Below are 15,723 nucleotides of genomic sequence, written 5' to 3'. Positions count from 1 at the left end.
AAACACCATTTTTGCGGGAAACGTAGGTTTGATAAAAATATTTGTCGGTTATAACAACTTGGTTTGAACTGGTACAAGTGAGTATACAGTCCAGTTTTTGTCATATTTTGCGTTCGCTGTTTGATAGTTTTTGAAATGTAATTGTGCTTTTCTTTTGCCTTGGGTCGATCCACGATTGGATTCGATTTCAATCCATTGTTGGACACTTGGACTGACTCAATCATACGACTTTTCGTGCAAGTTGCAACTCAGATCAAGGCTCGGAAACACTTGTCCAACTGAACAAGAGTCATTAGTTAACCTTGGACCTTAAAATTTACTAGTAATCAAAAATCAAATAAAACATAAATTTCGATCGTATTATTAAGTACGTACAGCGCAATTGTCTAAGTGCATCCATCATCTAGAAGTAAAAACATATTCAAAAACTGGCATCACATCACCACTCACAACATTACCAAAAATCATCCACAAAAACAAAACCAAAACAGTTCATACCGAATAAAATGGTATAACAATCGCAGCAAAATTCAAAACAACATCCATCACCTGCCTTTTATTCAGAACCAAAAACAAAACCTCTCCTCAAATTCATCTCTTAAAAACACCACTTAATCACATATGATCAGATTCATTCAGAATGTGGAAGGGTGGCACCATTTTCATGATCGTGTTGAGGTGAAGGGGACCGCGAGTGTGACTCTCCTCCTGGTGTTTTAGAACCACCTGCATTTTTTGATGATTTTGAAGGGGACGACACGGAAGAATGCTGAGCGTGGAACATGGATGGATCAATGATGGACATGGTAGGCAGAGTCATGCCATAGTTGTACGAATATCCCATCAAAGGGTGATCATATTTACAAGTTGGCCCATACTTGCACAATCCATAAAGACTGTAATAGGAACACACCGCTTGCCCCTGCATTTTGAGACCTTGTGTCAGTCTGGTTCGGTAACGGTAACGGGGTAGAGACATGCCAGGTCATGTGGGGTTGACCCACAGCCATCTGTTTGTCCACTTTTTAAAGCTTCGAAAAATTTCACATAATAGTAACCAAGTTCACCATGTGTACTATTAAAAAAATTTACATAATAGTAACCAAGTCACTTTAATTTTTTTTTTTTTGTTTCTCTAAAGTCACGTCACTCAACTTTCATTAGTTGTGAAAATCTTGTATAACCTTTTTATAAATGTGAAGTTTTTTAAAATCAAGTGAGGCAAATGAAACATATATGTGTCTTAATTACTAATTAGTGATTATCTAGCAACAAACTAACAATAACTTGAAGTAGAAGGTAATAGCGAAGAAAAAGATTTACTAAATAATAACCAAGTTTCATAATTGATTATTTAAGTCAGATTGGAAAAAGTAATCACTAAATAGTAATCAAGATTCTTGTATGTTTCGTTTACCTTACTTAGTTTTAAGAAAATTTAATAATTATAAAAACTATACCAATATTGGTACGCCTAGAGAAAGTTAAGTGACTTTAAAGGAACAAAAAAAAAATGTTTGAGCGACCAATTAGGGAAATACAAATAAACCCAAATAGCACATTTGCAAGTCGAAAGTAGAACCTCCTCTAATAAACACCATGCGTTTAACAACTAACACGAATTGAGTAACTTACGGGTCTCAGAGGAAGGCCCAGTGGGCCCAGGGGACTAGCGGCCATTTGAGCTATCTTCTCTTTCGGATGATGATACTTACAGTCCGACCCGTATTTGCAGCCTCCAGTGTTCATAAAGTAACGACATTCCGGTTCACCGGGTCGCTCAGGCAGATTAGAACCAGATGTTAAAGCATAGCCCTGGTCAATGGAAACCGAACCACCAAACACACTTGGTGAAGTCACCGGGCTCAGACTTCCCTATAAATATAACACCATCATAATAACCACCACATCTATTTAATTTCTTGATTAGGAGTTTAACAATATACTTACCACATAAGTGCTCCAACCTTGTGTGGGCCCTATAGTTTGAGAATTAGGAAGCATAACTGGTAGGTAAGTCTGAGAATCAGAAACATATGTTGGTCTAGGCAACGACCAACCAGAAACACCGGACGAAGGTGCATGTGTTGATGCATATGGTACACCTCCCCCGTCCATTGACGGTTGCGGGTGATGGAACTTGCATGAAACTCCAAATTTACACGATCCAGTTCGTAAGTAATGAGGGCACGCCTTCTCTTCCTATTAACTCAACATTATTAAAACATTGTTTGAAAAGAGTGGTTATTAAAACACAAATAATAATAATACCTGTCGCATAGGTAACCCGACCATGTTTAGCACAACCGGTCCAGCACCGTGCCTATCACGAGGATGATTGTATTTGCAGGTTGATCCATATTTGCAAGTACCCGTCTTTAGATAATACTGAAAATCGTAAAAAAGTTAACTTTTTTAATGATCTTGATGTGTACACTCTTATCTTTTCAAGGGAAAATGTAAACTTTATTAATTGTTTTAACTAAAGTTCATATTTTGCATACAAGATTAACCTTTTAGATAAAGATCACAACTAAATCCACAAAAGATATGAAGAACTTACAACACAATCCAGCTCTCCAACCCGTTCCGGAAGCTCGCCTCCGTTTTGATTAGCCTGTAAAATGATAAAAGTTACAAACTTTATGCATCAAACTGTGAAAACTATTATCTTTACCTGCACAATGTGGGTTGGATGATTAAACCTACAGCTATTTCCATAACCGCACATGCCGGTCCTTATATAAAATATACAATCGGGTTCACCGGGTCGGTCCGGATAACCCGCCACCTCTTCTTTCCCATCTGCTTGAATCCTCAACCTCCTTACAGCTTCTAAAATTCAACAACTTTTAATCAAATTTCAATCAATAGTCAAAAGCATCGTACGGACGATTAGAATTCACACACAAGGCACGAATAAACAGAGCAAAATTAGGCAAAACTCAACAATTGCATCAAATTGAAACAGAGTAACATTAATTACACACAAAACTTAATGCTTGCTTCGAAATAAAGCAATAATTGTACCTTCAATGTTATTAACAGACGGATTGGAAGACGAATTGGGTGCACCACCATTCCTCTGAACACGCCGATTATCCGGCATACCAATTTATTCTTATAATTATTACAACCCAGATTCAAATTTTACAATTTTATAAAAATCCCCTGTTTCCCCTGTTTTTCCTTTATTAAATTAATCAATCAAACTTCAAGACTCAATTTTAATTCAAAAAGATTGAAAACCCACGAATATTATGATCAAATTCACCGACCCTTTGAAAAAAATAGCTAAAATTGACGTTTGTTGATGATGATCAAGTGTTGAAAAATTAAAGAAACCCTAGAAATTTGATGAATGAATGAATGAATATGATCCATGAATGTGATGAATAATAATAATAATAATATTCTTTCTTTACTTTTTCCATTTGGGTAATTTCCCACACTTTCTCTCTCTAAAATATTTTCTTGATGATTTTTAGTTTTGGATCTCCTCGAACAAGAATTTTGATTTTCATTAATATTATTATTATTTATAATATTTCTAATATAAAATAAATACGTTATTGTTTTTGGACTCGTGTACGAATGTGAAATATTGTCGAGTGTCAGTTGACTAAACACTCCTGTGAATCTAGAAGAGTGGGAGGTGGTACCCGAGGGTATTTCGGTAAATTCAGGTGAATGCTAGTAAAATGGTTTCGGAAATACTGAGAATATTTTGTCTTGTAGAAAATCGTCGCCGTTGAAAGGGCGGGAGAGTGGGTGGCGTGGAGGAGAAGGTTAGTGATCCTGGCCGTTGAGGTGTAATGGGGACAGGTGTCAGGAGATTAGTGACTTTAAAGGGTGTTGGCAGTTGAAGAAACACTAACCGGACCCCGGGCAGATTACGGATAACCTGGGGGTTGGAGAGATGTTTCCCACGAGGGGTTAGACCCTTGGAAGATGGTTCTTCTGATAACCTGCAAAACAGACACCGTGAGCTCGTCACTGAGAAGGGGGGGGTTCCTCCTTGTGACCACCCTCCGGCGTGAGAATCAGACTAGATTGCTCTTTAAATATAAAAGTATATTAAGAGATTGCTAGAGCAGATATCAGGTATATATGATGATAATGTAATAAGATATGATAAGATGAGATGATCATACCATTTGTGGTTTTTATAGCCGAAGGTAGGTTTCCAAGGGGTTTAGCCGGCCCAACACGCTACCAACTGTAACCTATGCACGTGCCCTGCCTGTGAGTGGTGGATAGGTAGCGGCTGACACAGAGCAGGCGTGTCGTGCACTCTTCCTCTTCTGCCAACTACAGGCTAGGCACGTGGTATGGCAGGAGTTGGTGGGTAGGCGGCGGCTATTGGTCACAGTGCTGTGGCGTGTTGTCTGCCATGCTGCTGTCAGTGAGCTGTCGCATCTCTGATCAGATCTTTTGCCCATACCTCGTCAGGTACAGTAAAAGATCCTTCAGTATACGGACTGGCTTATTTGGGCGGGAGTATTCCCCCTCCCGCCTCTGTGCGGGATTGCTCCCGGCTTGGCTCATTCCTTCAGGTGACACTGAACGATTGAGAGCTAAGTGCCTTGTGCGTGTAGCCATGCTGCGCGGGTGGCCTTCCCTAATGGCTTGTATCCGAGGCTGCGGGGACAGGCGGAGTCCTTCACCATTGGGAGGCATTTCCTGCGGGACCAGCTTGCGTACTGCGCGTAAGGACGTCACGTCTCTGAGCATGGTTGGCCCTGCGGATCCAGTTGGTCTCTGCGCAGACGTCCCTGTTTAAGGTGAGTCTTGCGGGTCCAACTGGGCTCTGCTGGGACCTACCTCTTCAAATGAAGAAACACTAACCGGACCCCGGGCAGATTACGGATAACCTGGGGGTTGGAGAGATGTTTCCCACGAGGGGTTAGACCATTGGAAGATGGTTCTTCTGATAACCTGCAAAACAGACACCGTGAGCTCGTCACTGAGAAGGGGGGGGGTTCCTCCTTGTGACCACCCTCCGGCGTGAGAATCAGACTAGATTGCTCTTTAAATATAAAAGTATATTAAGAGATTGCTAGAGCAGATATCAGGTATATATGATGATAATGTAATAAGATATGATAAGATGAGATGATCATACCATTTGTGGTTTTTATAGCCGAAGGTAGGTTTCCAAGGGGTTTAGCCGGCCCAACACGCTACCAACTGTAACCTATGCACGTGCCCTGCCTGTGAGTGGTGGATAGGTAGTGGCTGACACAGAGCAGGCGTGTCGTGCACTCTTCCTCTTCTGCCAACTACAGGCTAGGCACGTGGTATGGCAGGAGTTGGTGGGTAGGCGGCGGCTATTGGTCACAGTGCTGTGGCGTGTTGTCTGCCATGCTGCTGTCAGTGAGCTGTCGCATCTCTGATCAGATCTTTTGCCCATACCTCGTCAGGTACAGTAAAAGATCCTTCAGTATACGGACTGGCTTATTTGGGCGGGAGTATTCCCCCTCCCGCCTCTGTGCGGGATTGCTCCCGGCTTGGCTCATTCCTTCAGGTGACACTGAACGATTGAGAGCTAAGTGCCTTGTGCGTGTAGCCATGCTGCGCGGGTGGCCTTCCCTAATGGCTTGTATCCGAGGCTGCGGGGACAGGCGGAGTCCTTCACCATTGGGAGGCATTTCCTGCGGGACCAGCTTGCGTACTGCGCGTAAGGACGTCACGTCTCTGAGCATGGTTGGCCCTGCGGATCCAGTTGGTCTCTGCGCAGACGTCCCTGTTTAAGGTGAGTCTTGCGGGTCCAACTGGGCTCTGCTGGGACCTACCTCTTCAAGTCCCCCCAGTCCAATGTTCTTCTCATGAGTGTTTAATGAAGTGAGGTGAACTTTTGGACTTGAGCAAAGGGTTTTTGAAAAGGGTTTTGTAAGGTTTTCCATGGGGATTCTTTCCGCGGAAGTCCTTGTCACTTGCAGAAATGCCCGAGTTTCCTGCTTGGTCTTTGGGTATGATGCGGGTAGGTCTGTAACCTCCTCGCAAGTCAGGAGCATTGAGTCCCAGTTGTATGTATTTTCCATGAGGTTTTGGTAGTTTTGAACATAGTGATCAATTATGTTAAGACCACCAATTCCATCCTGGAGCTTCAAACAACGTAGTTCTCGATGTTCCCGCTATGCGGGGATGCTATTTCCGTTTCCGCAAGCATTGCCCAGAAGATCCTTCTTGGTTTCAATTCCCAGCGGAGCGCTAGGTATGTGAAGGGTTTTGCCTTAACACTGTACCTGCGCTCGTCTTACGGTTACTTTACTCTCAAGGTATTCCTGGCGTCAATTCCCTGCGGGTGCTAGGTATGTGAAGGGTTTTGCCTTAACACTGTACCCGCATCCGTCTTACGGTTACTTGTTCACCAAGGTTCTTGGCTTCAATTCCCTGCAGGTGCTAGGTATGTGAAGGGTTTTGCCTTAACACTGTACCCGCAGCCGGCTTACGGTTACTTGTTTGCCAAGGTTTATTTGGCTTCAATTCCCTGCGGGTGCTAGGTATGTGAAGGGTTTTGCCTTTACACTGTACCCGCATCCGTCTTACGGTTACTTATTTGCCAAGGTTCTTGACTTCAATTCCCTGCGGGTGCTAGGTATGTGAAGGGTTTTGCCTTTACACTGTACCCGCATCCGTCTTACGGTTACTTGTTTGCCAAGGGGTAAGGGGTATTTTCCCGCTTACTTTTTAATATTTTCGAATTTTGAATTTTGAAATTCAAAGAGTTGGTGAAAAGATAAACCTCTGAAACGTCGTGCGACGGTTTCTTCTGACTGTGTCAGGACGTGCAGGAAGTTATGGTGACGTGACAGAACATGGTCATTCCAGTCGCTTTTTCAGGCGCGTGGGAGCGATTTTTCGGGCGCGTGGCCGCGAAATTACTGGCACACGTCCTTTCAACAGCTGTTGCCAGCTTGCTTTTTGCCACGTGTCATAGTTTCATTGCACATTTGATTTCTCTCTCCTCCGCATTAAATTCACCGCATTAATTGCGATTACTATATAAAGGGGGAGAGGGTTATTTGCAATTCACACTTTCCACTTTCATCTCTTCTTCTCAAGTAATTTCCGGCAAATTTTTCTGTTCAGTAAAGCATTACCCTGAAATCTCTTTTCGTCTTTTTTCCACCATGTCTTCTCATGATGCTGATGACCAGAAGACTGCTGGCGAATGCCAGTGCTCTCTTCCTGTCGATCTGTACCAGTATATCATCAGGAAGTTCATGCTCGAGTCTCTCGAGCCTGAGTTTCCTGAACCCCACCATACTGTGTACGATGCCCCTAGTGGCAAGATCGGGGTTTATGCTGCATTCTTTGTCTACGGGAACCTTAGGTTTCCGTTGACAAAGTTTGTGTACCGTGTCCTAGAGAGGCACGGTGTGCACCTGACAGAGGTGCACCCCATGGCCATTGCCAAGGTCCGGCACTTTGAGTGGGTGTGCCGGATACTGGGCCTTGAGCCCCTCGTTGATCGCCTGATGACCTTCTATACATGGAGGTGCATCCAAGGGTGGTACACTCTTACAACCCGTATCAAGGGTTTAAAGATCTGTACCACCGAGCGGAGTCTTCGCTCATGGAGAAGAGAGTTCTTCTTCATATCCGCTCGCGCCATCCCCATCGCCATGAAGTTCAAGAATGGCCAGGCGCTTCCGAACCTTCCCGCCCTCAACTACGAGGAGGCGGAATGGTTCTCGAAGATTTCCCGGGTCCAGTCCCCGGTTTTCCGTTTTCCGGAGTCGGCGATGGTGATGTTGGGGGTGAGCCGGGTGTGGAAGGCGGCGAATGCGGATAAGGTTCCGATCGTCCTTGAATATGGTTCGAACTCTGTCCCTTATGGTACGTCTTGTTTCATTTTGCTGACTTCGATTTTTACTAACTTTCTTGTTGATTTCAGAGGGGAACGATCTTCAGTCGCTCCTGAACCCGCGGGAGGAAGATGGTCCCGCGCGGATGGGTACTCGTGCTCTGGACGAGAACGAGTTGCCCATCTTAGAGCAGACCGCGGGTCGGTTCGTGGAGGTTTACCCGCCAGGCCAAGAGATCCTGAGCCACCGACGGCCAGGTAAGCCTATCTTCTACCCTGAACCTCTCAATGCTGTGCCTGCTGCTGGAGTTCATGACATTTCTTCTTCTGAGGAATCCGCAGAAGGTCCTCCACTGGTGCGGAAGAAAAAGGCTGCCGTCGGGAAGGGCAAGGAGAAGGTGGCCTCTACGGCCGACCCGGTAGTCCTATCTGACTCGGAGTCAGATAATGCAGAGGTGGCGGGGAAGCCCGGTGGTGAGGAGACCACCGCTCCGGAGGCTGCAGGTGTTACCTCCGGGGAGGCAGCGACGACGACGGTTCCCGGTGTCAAGAGGCCGGCTCCATCGGGTTCGCCCCCGCTCGTCCGTGCGTTCAAGCTCAAGAAACCCCGTGAGTACCCCCATAATTCTTGTCTAGATTTGTTGTTTCAAATAAATTTTTCTAACACTTTTGCTTGTGCAGGTGTGGATGTTGACGCATTCCAGGGTGGAGTTGGAGCAAGTATTCCCCCGCCAATGACGGTAGGCTCGGTCAGCCTTCCCGAGGCGTCGACCCAGGCGTCTACGCCTGCTTCCGCTGGTTCCAGCCTTCCTGAGGCTGTTCCAGCTGAGAAGGTGTCTCCGCCGGCCGTGAGTGCAATTTTTACAGCATCTTTCACGGAGCCGGCGGTTACTGTTGCTGAGGAGGTGGCGCCAAACATGGCTACCACAGCGGCTGCCACTATACCTGCGCCACCGGCACCGACGGCCGGACCATCAGGTATGCGCCAGGCTTCCCGCCGATCTATGCCACCTTCCCGTCTGCCTGACCTGTTGGATGGATTTCCTTTAGGTTCAGGTGATGGGTTTGGCGGCTATCGGCCTGTTATTGACCCTACAGGTACGTAGGGTTCTTTTTCCCTTATATATTTTTATCATCTTTTCCTAACTGCCTTTGTTTCTTTTGCAGTGTCGGATTCCAATGAAGTGTATGTTCCAAGATGGAACATACGCCGAGGAACAACCCTTCGTACCCCTGTGGAGTGCGTGGACTGGGCTCGCCACGCTGCTCCTCATGGTGCGTTGGGGGAAGCCATGGCTAGCTACCAAGAGGGTAGGCTAACCAATGAGCTTCGGGTTCTCCAGGCCCGGACGCAGCCCCGCGTCGAGCTGCTTTGTCGTGAAAACGACAAGTTAAAAGCAGCTCGCGCCAAAGATGTATCTGAAGCGCGGGCTCTTCGGGAGGAGAACCGGCAGTTGGCCGCTGCCGCAGCCGAGAAGGAGAAGGCATTCAAGGCCCTCGAGGTTGAAGTCCAGGCGCGACTCGAGGCCCGCTCCAAGGCTGCCCAAGCTGTGAATGAACAGCTTCGGCTGGCCAAGGAGACTGCGCGAAACTCAACTGAGAGGGCTGCCAAGGCTGAAGCTGTTGTTGAGCCGCTTCGCGAAGAGAATGAGCAGCTTAAATGCAAATTAAAGGCTCTTCAGCATGCTCATGACGCCTTGGCAATGGAAGATGCCAAGAAGCTGCAGGAGATCCTTGACCAGAGGGGGGTGCTTGACCGCACTGAAAGGAAACTCAAAAGCGTCGAAGAGGCTGCCGCCAAGGAAGTTCAACTTGCCAACCTTGATAAAAACGGAGCCGAACGTGCTTACAAAGAAAGTCAAGCTACCCTCCAATGGCTGCTTCGAGAAGCGTTGCCTCAGGTATCTTTATCTTTTTCTTTACGCTTTCCGCTCGTAATTAGAAAATGTTCTAACTTGTATTCTTTTGTAGGTTGCGCGTCGGGTCCTTTCAGAGACCTCTTATGACGATGCGATGAGCGCAGCCCTCAACGCTTCTCATGAGGATGGGGAGAAGACTGGCTTCCTGCTTGGTCTAGGGTTTGCTGAGAGAGGCTTTCCGCCCTCCAACTTCCCTTTATTCAATGTTAATACTGAAGCTGCTTATGACCAAGCTGTGAACCAGTACGCTGCCTTCCCGCATCCAGTGGTGGAGAAGGTGAATGAGGCTGCTGCTGCTGATGATGGGCTAAACATTCTTAAGGCTTTCCTTGGGCAGCCACGCTCAGACGGTGCTGGTCCAAGCGGAGGTGGCCCTGAAGCCTGATCCTGAAGATCTCTTCCCACTGCTAGGATAGACTTAGCTTTGTATAGATTTCTTTTAGGCGGGTAGTTACCCGGCCACTGTTGTAATACATCATTGAAATATTAATCTTTTTGCGTATAAGACTGTTATTTCCTTCTTTGGGTTCCTTGCTTTATAAACTTATGACTTGCATACTTAGTTTAAATTAGCAATTTTCCAAGTGTTCAGAATAAGAACCTTTGAACGTGGTTGATAGTGGGTTAAAGTTTCGCTTCCTCCTTCGTGGTTGTGCGGGTAGAACCGTCACTTGCACTTGGTAGGATGGCTAAACTTTAACTTTTATCTAACCTGCGTGCTGGTTTTTCTTACTTTTTTAGGATAAGTTAACCTTTGAACGTGGTTGATAATAGGTGTGAAGTTTTGCTTCCTTTTTCGTGATTGTGCGGGTAGAACCGCCACTTGCACTTAGTAGGATGGCAGAACTTTACCCTTATCTGACCTGCGTGTAGGTTTTTCTCATCTTTTGAGGATAAGTTAACCTTTGAACGTGGTTGATAATAGGTGAAGTTTTGCTTCCTCTTTCGTGATTGTGCGGGTAGAACCGTCACTTGCACTTAGTAGGATGGCAGAACTTTACCCTTATCTGACCTGCGTGTAGGTTTTTCTCATCTTTTTAAGAATTTTGTTTTGAACCGTTCGACGCGCGGTTGTCGATAGGTTAGTGTTCATTTTCCTTTCATGATTCATGCGGATAGACCGGCACTTTCATTTAATGGGATGAACTCTTTCAACTGACCTGCGTGAAGGTTTGCCACGTTATTGGGTTCGTGCGGGTAAGACCGCCTTCCCACGCAACGACTTCACGTAATGTGAATGTCGTCACCAGTGTTGGATAGTTTTAACCGTTCGACGCGCGGTTGTTGACAGGTTATTATTCAGTTTCCTTAATGATTCATGCGGATAGACCGGCACTTTCATTTTTGGGTGCTGAACTTTTTCCCCTTCAACTGACCTGCGTGAAGGTTTGTTACGTTATTGGGTTCGTGCGGGTAGGACCGCCTTCCCATGCAATGATTTCACGTAATTATGCGGTGAAAACCGGCATATTAGTGTCCAGAAAAGTATAAATGTAAAATCATCAGCTTCGATGTTCTAGAGAGAATCATTTCCATTAGAAGTGGCTCTTGGCCTTTTCTTTACAAATTGGAATTGATTTACATGCAAACTGTGTAAATGAGCTCCCTTCCATGTTGTTGGGATGGGAGCGCCATCGAGCCGACACGCACCTGTTTCGGGATCTCGTTCTTTACGCAGCATGTAGTCTCTATTGAAGCTGATTTTTTATTCGTGTTTACCCCAGCCGTGGTTCCACACGCACCTGCCTGCCTGCTTAGCTTTTATTTTGCCACGAGGTGCGCGAGCGTCCCATCTCTGACGAATGTTTCGACCATGTCTTTTACGTCTATGCATTCTTCAGTGTTGTGGCCTTTTGTTCTGTGATAGTCACAGTACTTGCTCCGATCAGCATCGTGACGATGTCGGATTTCTGGAGGCTTTGGCCATGGGAGCTCTTCAGTAGCAAATATGTCAGTGACGCTTTTGGTAAGTGGCGTCCATCTGGGGTTCCGGTGCGGCTTTACATTATCCCTTTCACCCAATCGGTGCTGTAAGCCGGATGAGGTGTCAAAGTTTACCCTTGACTGCCAAATGCCTTGCTTCCGTTTTTTGTTCAATCGGGCGGTGAGGACGTTGTCCTCTCTCGTCCTCTGGGTGTAAAGGTTTGTGCTCTGCGGAAGGTCTCTACCCAGTTGCTTCTCCGTTTCCGCATAGCGTTTAGCTGCTGTCATGATGCCATCCCATGTGGATGGCATTCCATCTTTACCCGTTAGGGTTCGGATAAGCTCTGGGTCCTGCGCGCCCTGGATGAAGGCTGCGCGAACAAGATCCTCGCTGATATTGCCCAAACTTAACTTCTTTGAGTTGAAGCGAGTGATGAAGTTTGGCAGAGATTCATCTTCTTCCCGTGTGCATTTGAGGATTGTCCATTGCTCCTCGGTATACTTTCGCTGCTGGCTGAAGTGCTGGCTAAACTTCTGCTGGAAGTCTGCCCAGTCGTAAATGTGGTTAACCGGTAAACGATCAAACCAAGCCCTAGCAGCCCCCACCAGCGTCATTTGGAACATGTAACACCACGTGGGTTCCGTCCAATTGCTAACGGTTGCCCCCGCTATGAACCTGTTCAAATGATCGTCTGGATCAGATAGGCCGTCATATGTGCCTATGTTAGGCATTTGTTTAGCACTCTTCGGGGCAATTGCTTCAGCAATGTCCCTTGCAAATTTGGACGTTCCTGCATTTGTAACGTTTGGTCTGAACGTTTTAGAGAAGTCTCGTGGACTTCCATCTATGCTTTTTGGTTTGAAGGCTTGTCCAAAATGCCTTTTCGGTTGGGTTTTCGTTTCTTTACGCTTCCCTTTTGCCTTATGACGAGGGTTCGCGTCGGAGTCGGATTCCTCCGAGTCATCCTCCCAGTATTCGAATTCGTCGGCCTGTTGCACGGAACGCAAGCGTTCGTTCAACTCAGCCTGGAATTCCTTTTGTCGTGCCTCCGCCCATGCCTTGACTTCGTCGAGAGTCTGGCGGGGGAGTCTTCGTTTTTCAAACTGGGTATCGGTGGATCCCAGTAGGCGGTCATTTACTGCACTTGCCCCTGCTTTAGTAAGTGGGGTAGTGTTCGTAAAATTTACTTCACTTGCTCCGGCTTCGGTAGCCGGAGTAGTGTTTGTAAAAACTGTGTTGCCGGTATTCCCCCCAATAGCTGGGGTTGTGGTTACCGGAATTTCTCTAACCATCTTTTGTATAAAGTTTTGAAGAAACTGGAGAAAATTGTAGTTCTAGCTTTATGCACGGATGGCGCCAATGAAGAAACACTAACCGGACCCCGGGCAGATTACGGATAACCTGGGGGTTGGAGAGATGTTTCCCACGAGGGGTTAGACCCTTGGAAGATGGTTCTTCTGATAACCTGCAAAACAGACACCGTGAGCTCGTCACTGAGAAGGGGGGGGTTCCTCCTTGTGACCACCCTCCGGCGTGAGAATCAGACTAGATTGCTCTTTAAATATAAAAGTATATTAAGAGATTGCTAGAGCAGATATCAGGTATATATGATGATAATGTAATAAGATATGATAAGATGAGATGATCATACCATTTGTGGTTTTTATAGCCGAAGGTAGGTTTCCAAGGGGTTTAGCCGGCCCAACACGCTACCAACTGTAACCTATGCACGTGCCCTGCCTGTGAGTGGTGGATAGGTAGCGGCTGACACAGAGCAGGCGTGTCGTGCACTCTTCCTCTTCTGCCAACTACAGGCTAGGCACGTGGTATGGCAGGAGTTGGTGGGTAGGCGGCGGCTATTGGTCACAGTGCTGTGGCGTGTTGTCTGCCATGCTGCTGTCAGTGAGCTGTCGCATCTCTGATCAGATCTTTTGCCCATACCTCGTCAGGTACAGTAAAAGATCCTTCAGTATACGGACTGGCTTATTTGGGCGGGAGTATTCCCCCTCCCGCCTCTGTGCGGGATTGCTCCCGGCTTGGCTCATTCCTTCAGGTGACACTGAACGATTGAGAGCTAAGTGCCTTGTGCGTGTAGCCATGCTGCGCGGGTGGCCTTCCCTAATGGCTTGTATCCGAGGCTGCGGGGACAGGCGGAGTCCTTCACCATTGGGAGGCATTTCCTGCGGGACCAGCTTGCGTACTGCGCGTAAGGACGTCACGTCTCTGAACATTTCCATTCCATTGAGGTGTAATGGGGACAGGTGTCAGGAGATTAGTGACTTTAAAGGGTGTTGGCAGTCAAGTTTGTTGATGGAAAAGTCGTTGGAATAAAACAGTAGTAATTGTTTTCTTGTACAATTTTAATAAATGTTATATGAAGCATCAACCTATGTAGCAAATTTATGTATTTTGAAATTCAAAATACCAAATTTTATTAGTATTAGTTTTTGAACAACCATCGGAAAAAGTTTGGCTATTCGGATAACCCAATAGAAAAGAGAGAATACATATGTTCACAATTACAGACAGAGTTAGGTAGTTTAAGTTTATTATCTCCTGATATGGAAAAAACTTGTCGTCTAAAAACCTATTACGATAAAACCTGAATGGAATTGGATTCAAACTTGAGAGATATAGCCTCCCACCCAAACACTTTCAATTTAAAGTCTGTTGACAAAATACCAAAATTTATGAAGCGTATCAACAGAAGTAGAGAACTGGAAATTAAGGAATTATTATTATTATTATTATTGAATGGGAATAACTTTTAGAAAGGAGTTAGAGAAAAGTAATTTATAAAAAGGTTTGGAAACTATGTTGATTTTCTGTTGTTTACCACATGGTTTTTTTTATAGGTTAAAACCATTGATGTTTTAGTTTTAATATTTATAATATATAACGGGTTAGGTAGGTAAAAAACAACTTGATTATTTTAGATATAGGAAAGGGTGTTTTGATTAACCATTTGAGCACTAGTCTGGTCATTCGCAAGTAACAGTGTAAATGAGACATTTACGTCTCTCACTCTCACAATCTCCTCATTTTTTTTTCTTTTTTTGTGTGTGGTTCTATTATCGATAGACGATTCAAAGTCTGTCTGTCCACTCTATGTTAGCGTCATGCGGGTCATGAACGTCCTCAAGGACGTCGGTTGCATATGACTTCAATTAAAAATCATTTAACCTAATAAGCTCGATCAAAGTTTACTATTTGCATACATACTTATGACAATATGCCAAATGGACAATTATGTTAACACAAGTCTAGTGTTTATTCAATAAAAGGTTTTGTAGGATAGGTAAGTGTAGACATTGAAAACCTCCTTATATGGTAAATTTTCTAAGTTATTCAAAGTTAACAAACGCCTTCGTCATGAGTTCGTTTTCTTTTGGGAAAAAATTAATTGATGTGATGGTGAATGAAAAGTTGTGATGCATGGTGAATGAAATCAATATCTGGTAAGCTTGTCGAGTTTTGATTCAAATTTAGGGAGAATCATAAATAGACTTGTAGGGTTTTATGCAAAGTTAAATGTAACCACTAATTAGTTATATAATCATTGTGTGCTTTTTATTTCCATAAAGCACATTTGATTTTAATATTTTGTAGTTTTATATTTGTGTAGTTTTAGTGATAGCTTGTGTACTTGTGTCTTGGTTATCATTTTCATAGGAGAAGAAGGTGATAAGGGATAATAGGGAGCAACACGATGATAGAAGAATAGAAGGTGAGCTTTTATCGTAGATCAAACTCTTTAAGGAAACGATCTTTTATTATTATTTCTTTTTAATAAGTGGAAAGATTTATTCATGTAAAGCAAGTTTAAGATTTGTAAGACTGTCCACAACAAGCAATGCATGGGATGTTTGCGGGATAATGAATACCCTCATGACATTGCTTTGTCAAATTTGGCCACGAACATAGAAGATGTATAAGCAGGCGTATGCGATTACGGGCACCGACAAACAGATTAAGGTACTTTGGTTTTTTTCTTGTGACATGTCCATGAGATTCTCTATTTAAATGTTTGTGCTTATAAATGAAAGTTGAATCAAATTTAAGAAAAT

General features: G+C 44.8%; 1 protein-coding gene across 1 annotated transcript; it reads right to left on the bottom strand.

Moving 5' to 3' along the window:
- Positions 1-418: 418 nt before the first annotated feature.
- On the bottom strand, positions 419-3,509 carry LOC143586882 (zinc finger CCCH domain-containing protein 3-like). Its single transcript, XM_077068333.1, has 7 exons — positions 3,031-3,509; positions 2,678-2,835; positions 2,564-2,617; positions 2,272-2,388; positions 1,951-2,202; positions 1,636-1,875; positions 419-922 (listed from the first exon to the last, which is right to left on the bottom strand). The coding sequence occupies exons 1-7, from the start codon at positions 3,107-3,109 to the stop codon at positions 632-634; spliced, it is 1,191 nt and encodes a 396-aa protein (XP_076924448.1). The 5' UTR covers positions 3,110-3,509; the 3' UTR covers positions 419-631.
- Positions 3,510-15,723: the final 12,214 nt, after the last annotated feature.

The sequence above is a fragment of the Bidens hawaiensis genome, unplaced genomic scaffold, assembly GCF_021521415.1.
Source record: "Bidens hawaiensis isolate Kalapana, Puna unplaced genomic scaffold, B.hawaiensis_p1.1 tig00035036_1, whole genome shotgun sequence".
Lineage (NCBI taxonomy): Eukaryota > Viridiplantae > Streptophyta > Magnoliopsida > Asterales > Asteraceae > Bidens > Bidens hawaiensis.
Note: the sequence above shows the minus strand (reverse complement) of the source record. Positions and strands in the feature narration are given on the sequence as shown.

What these genes read in the sequence shown, in the direction of transcription:
- LOC143586882 (XM_077068333.1), bottom strand. Translation starts at nt 3,109, where the DNA reads ATGCCGGATAATCGGCGTGTTCAGAGGAATGGTGGTGCACCCAATTCG. An exon ending in GTCTGTTAATAACATTGAAG is followed by an intron (nt 2,836 to 3,030) that starts GTACAATTATTG and finishes GTTGAATTTTAG; the next exon opens with AAGCTGTAAGGAGGTTGAGG. An exon ending in ATCCAACCCACATTGTGCAG is followed by an intron (nt 2,618 to 2,677) that starts GTAAAGATAATA and finishes ATCATTTTACAG; the next exon opens with GCTAATCAAAACGGAGGCGA.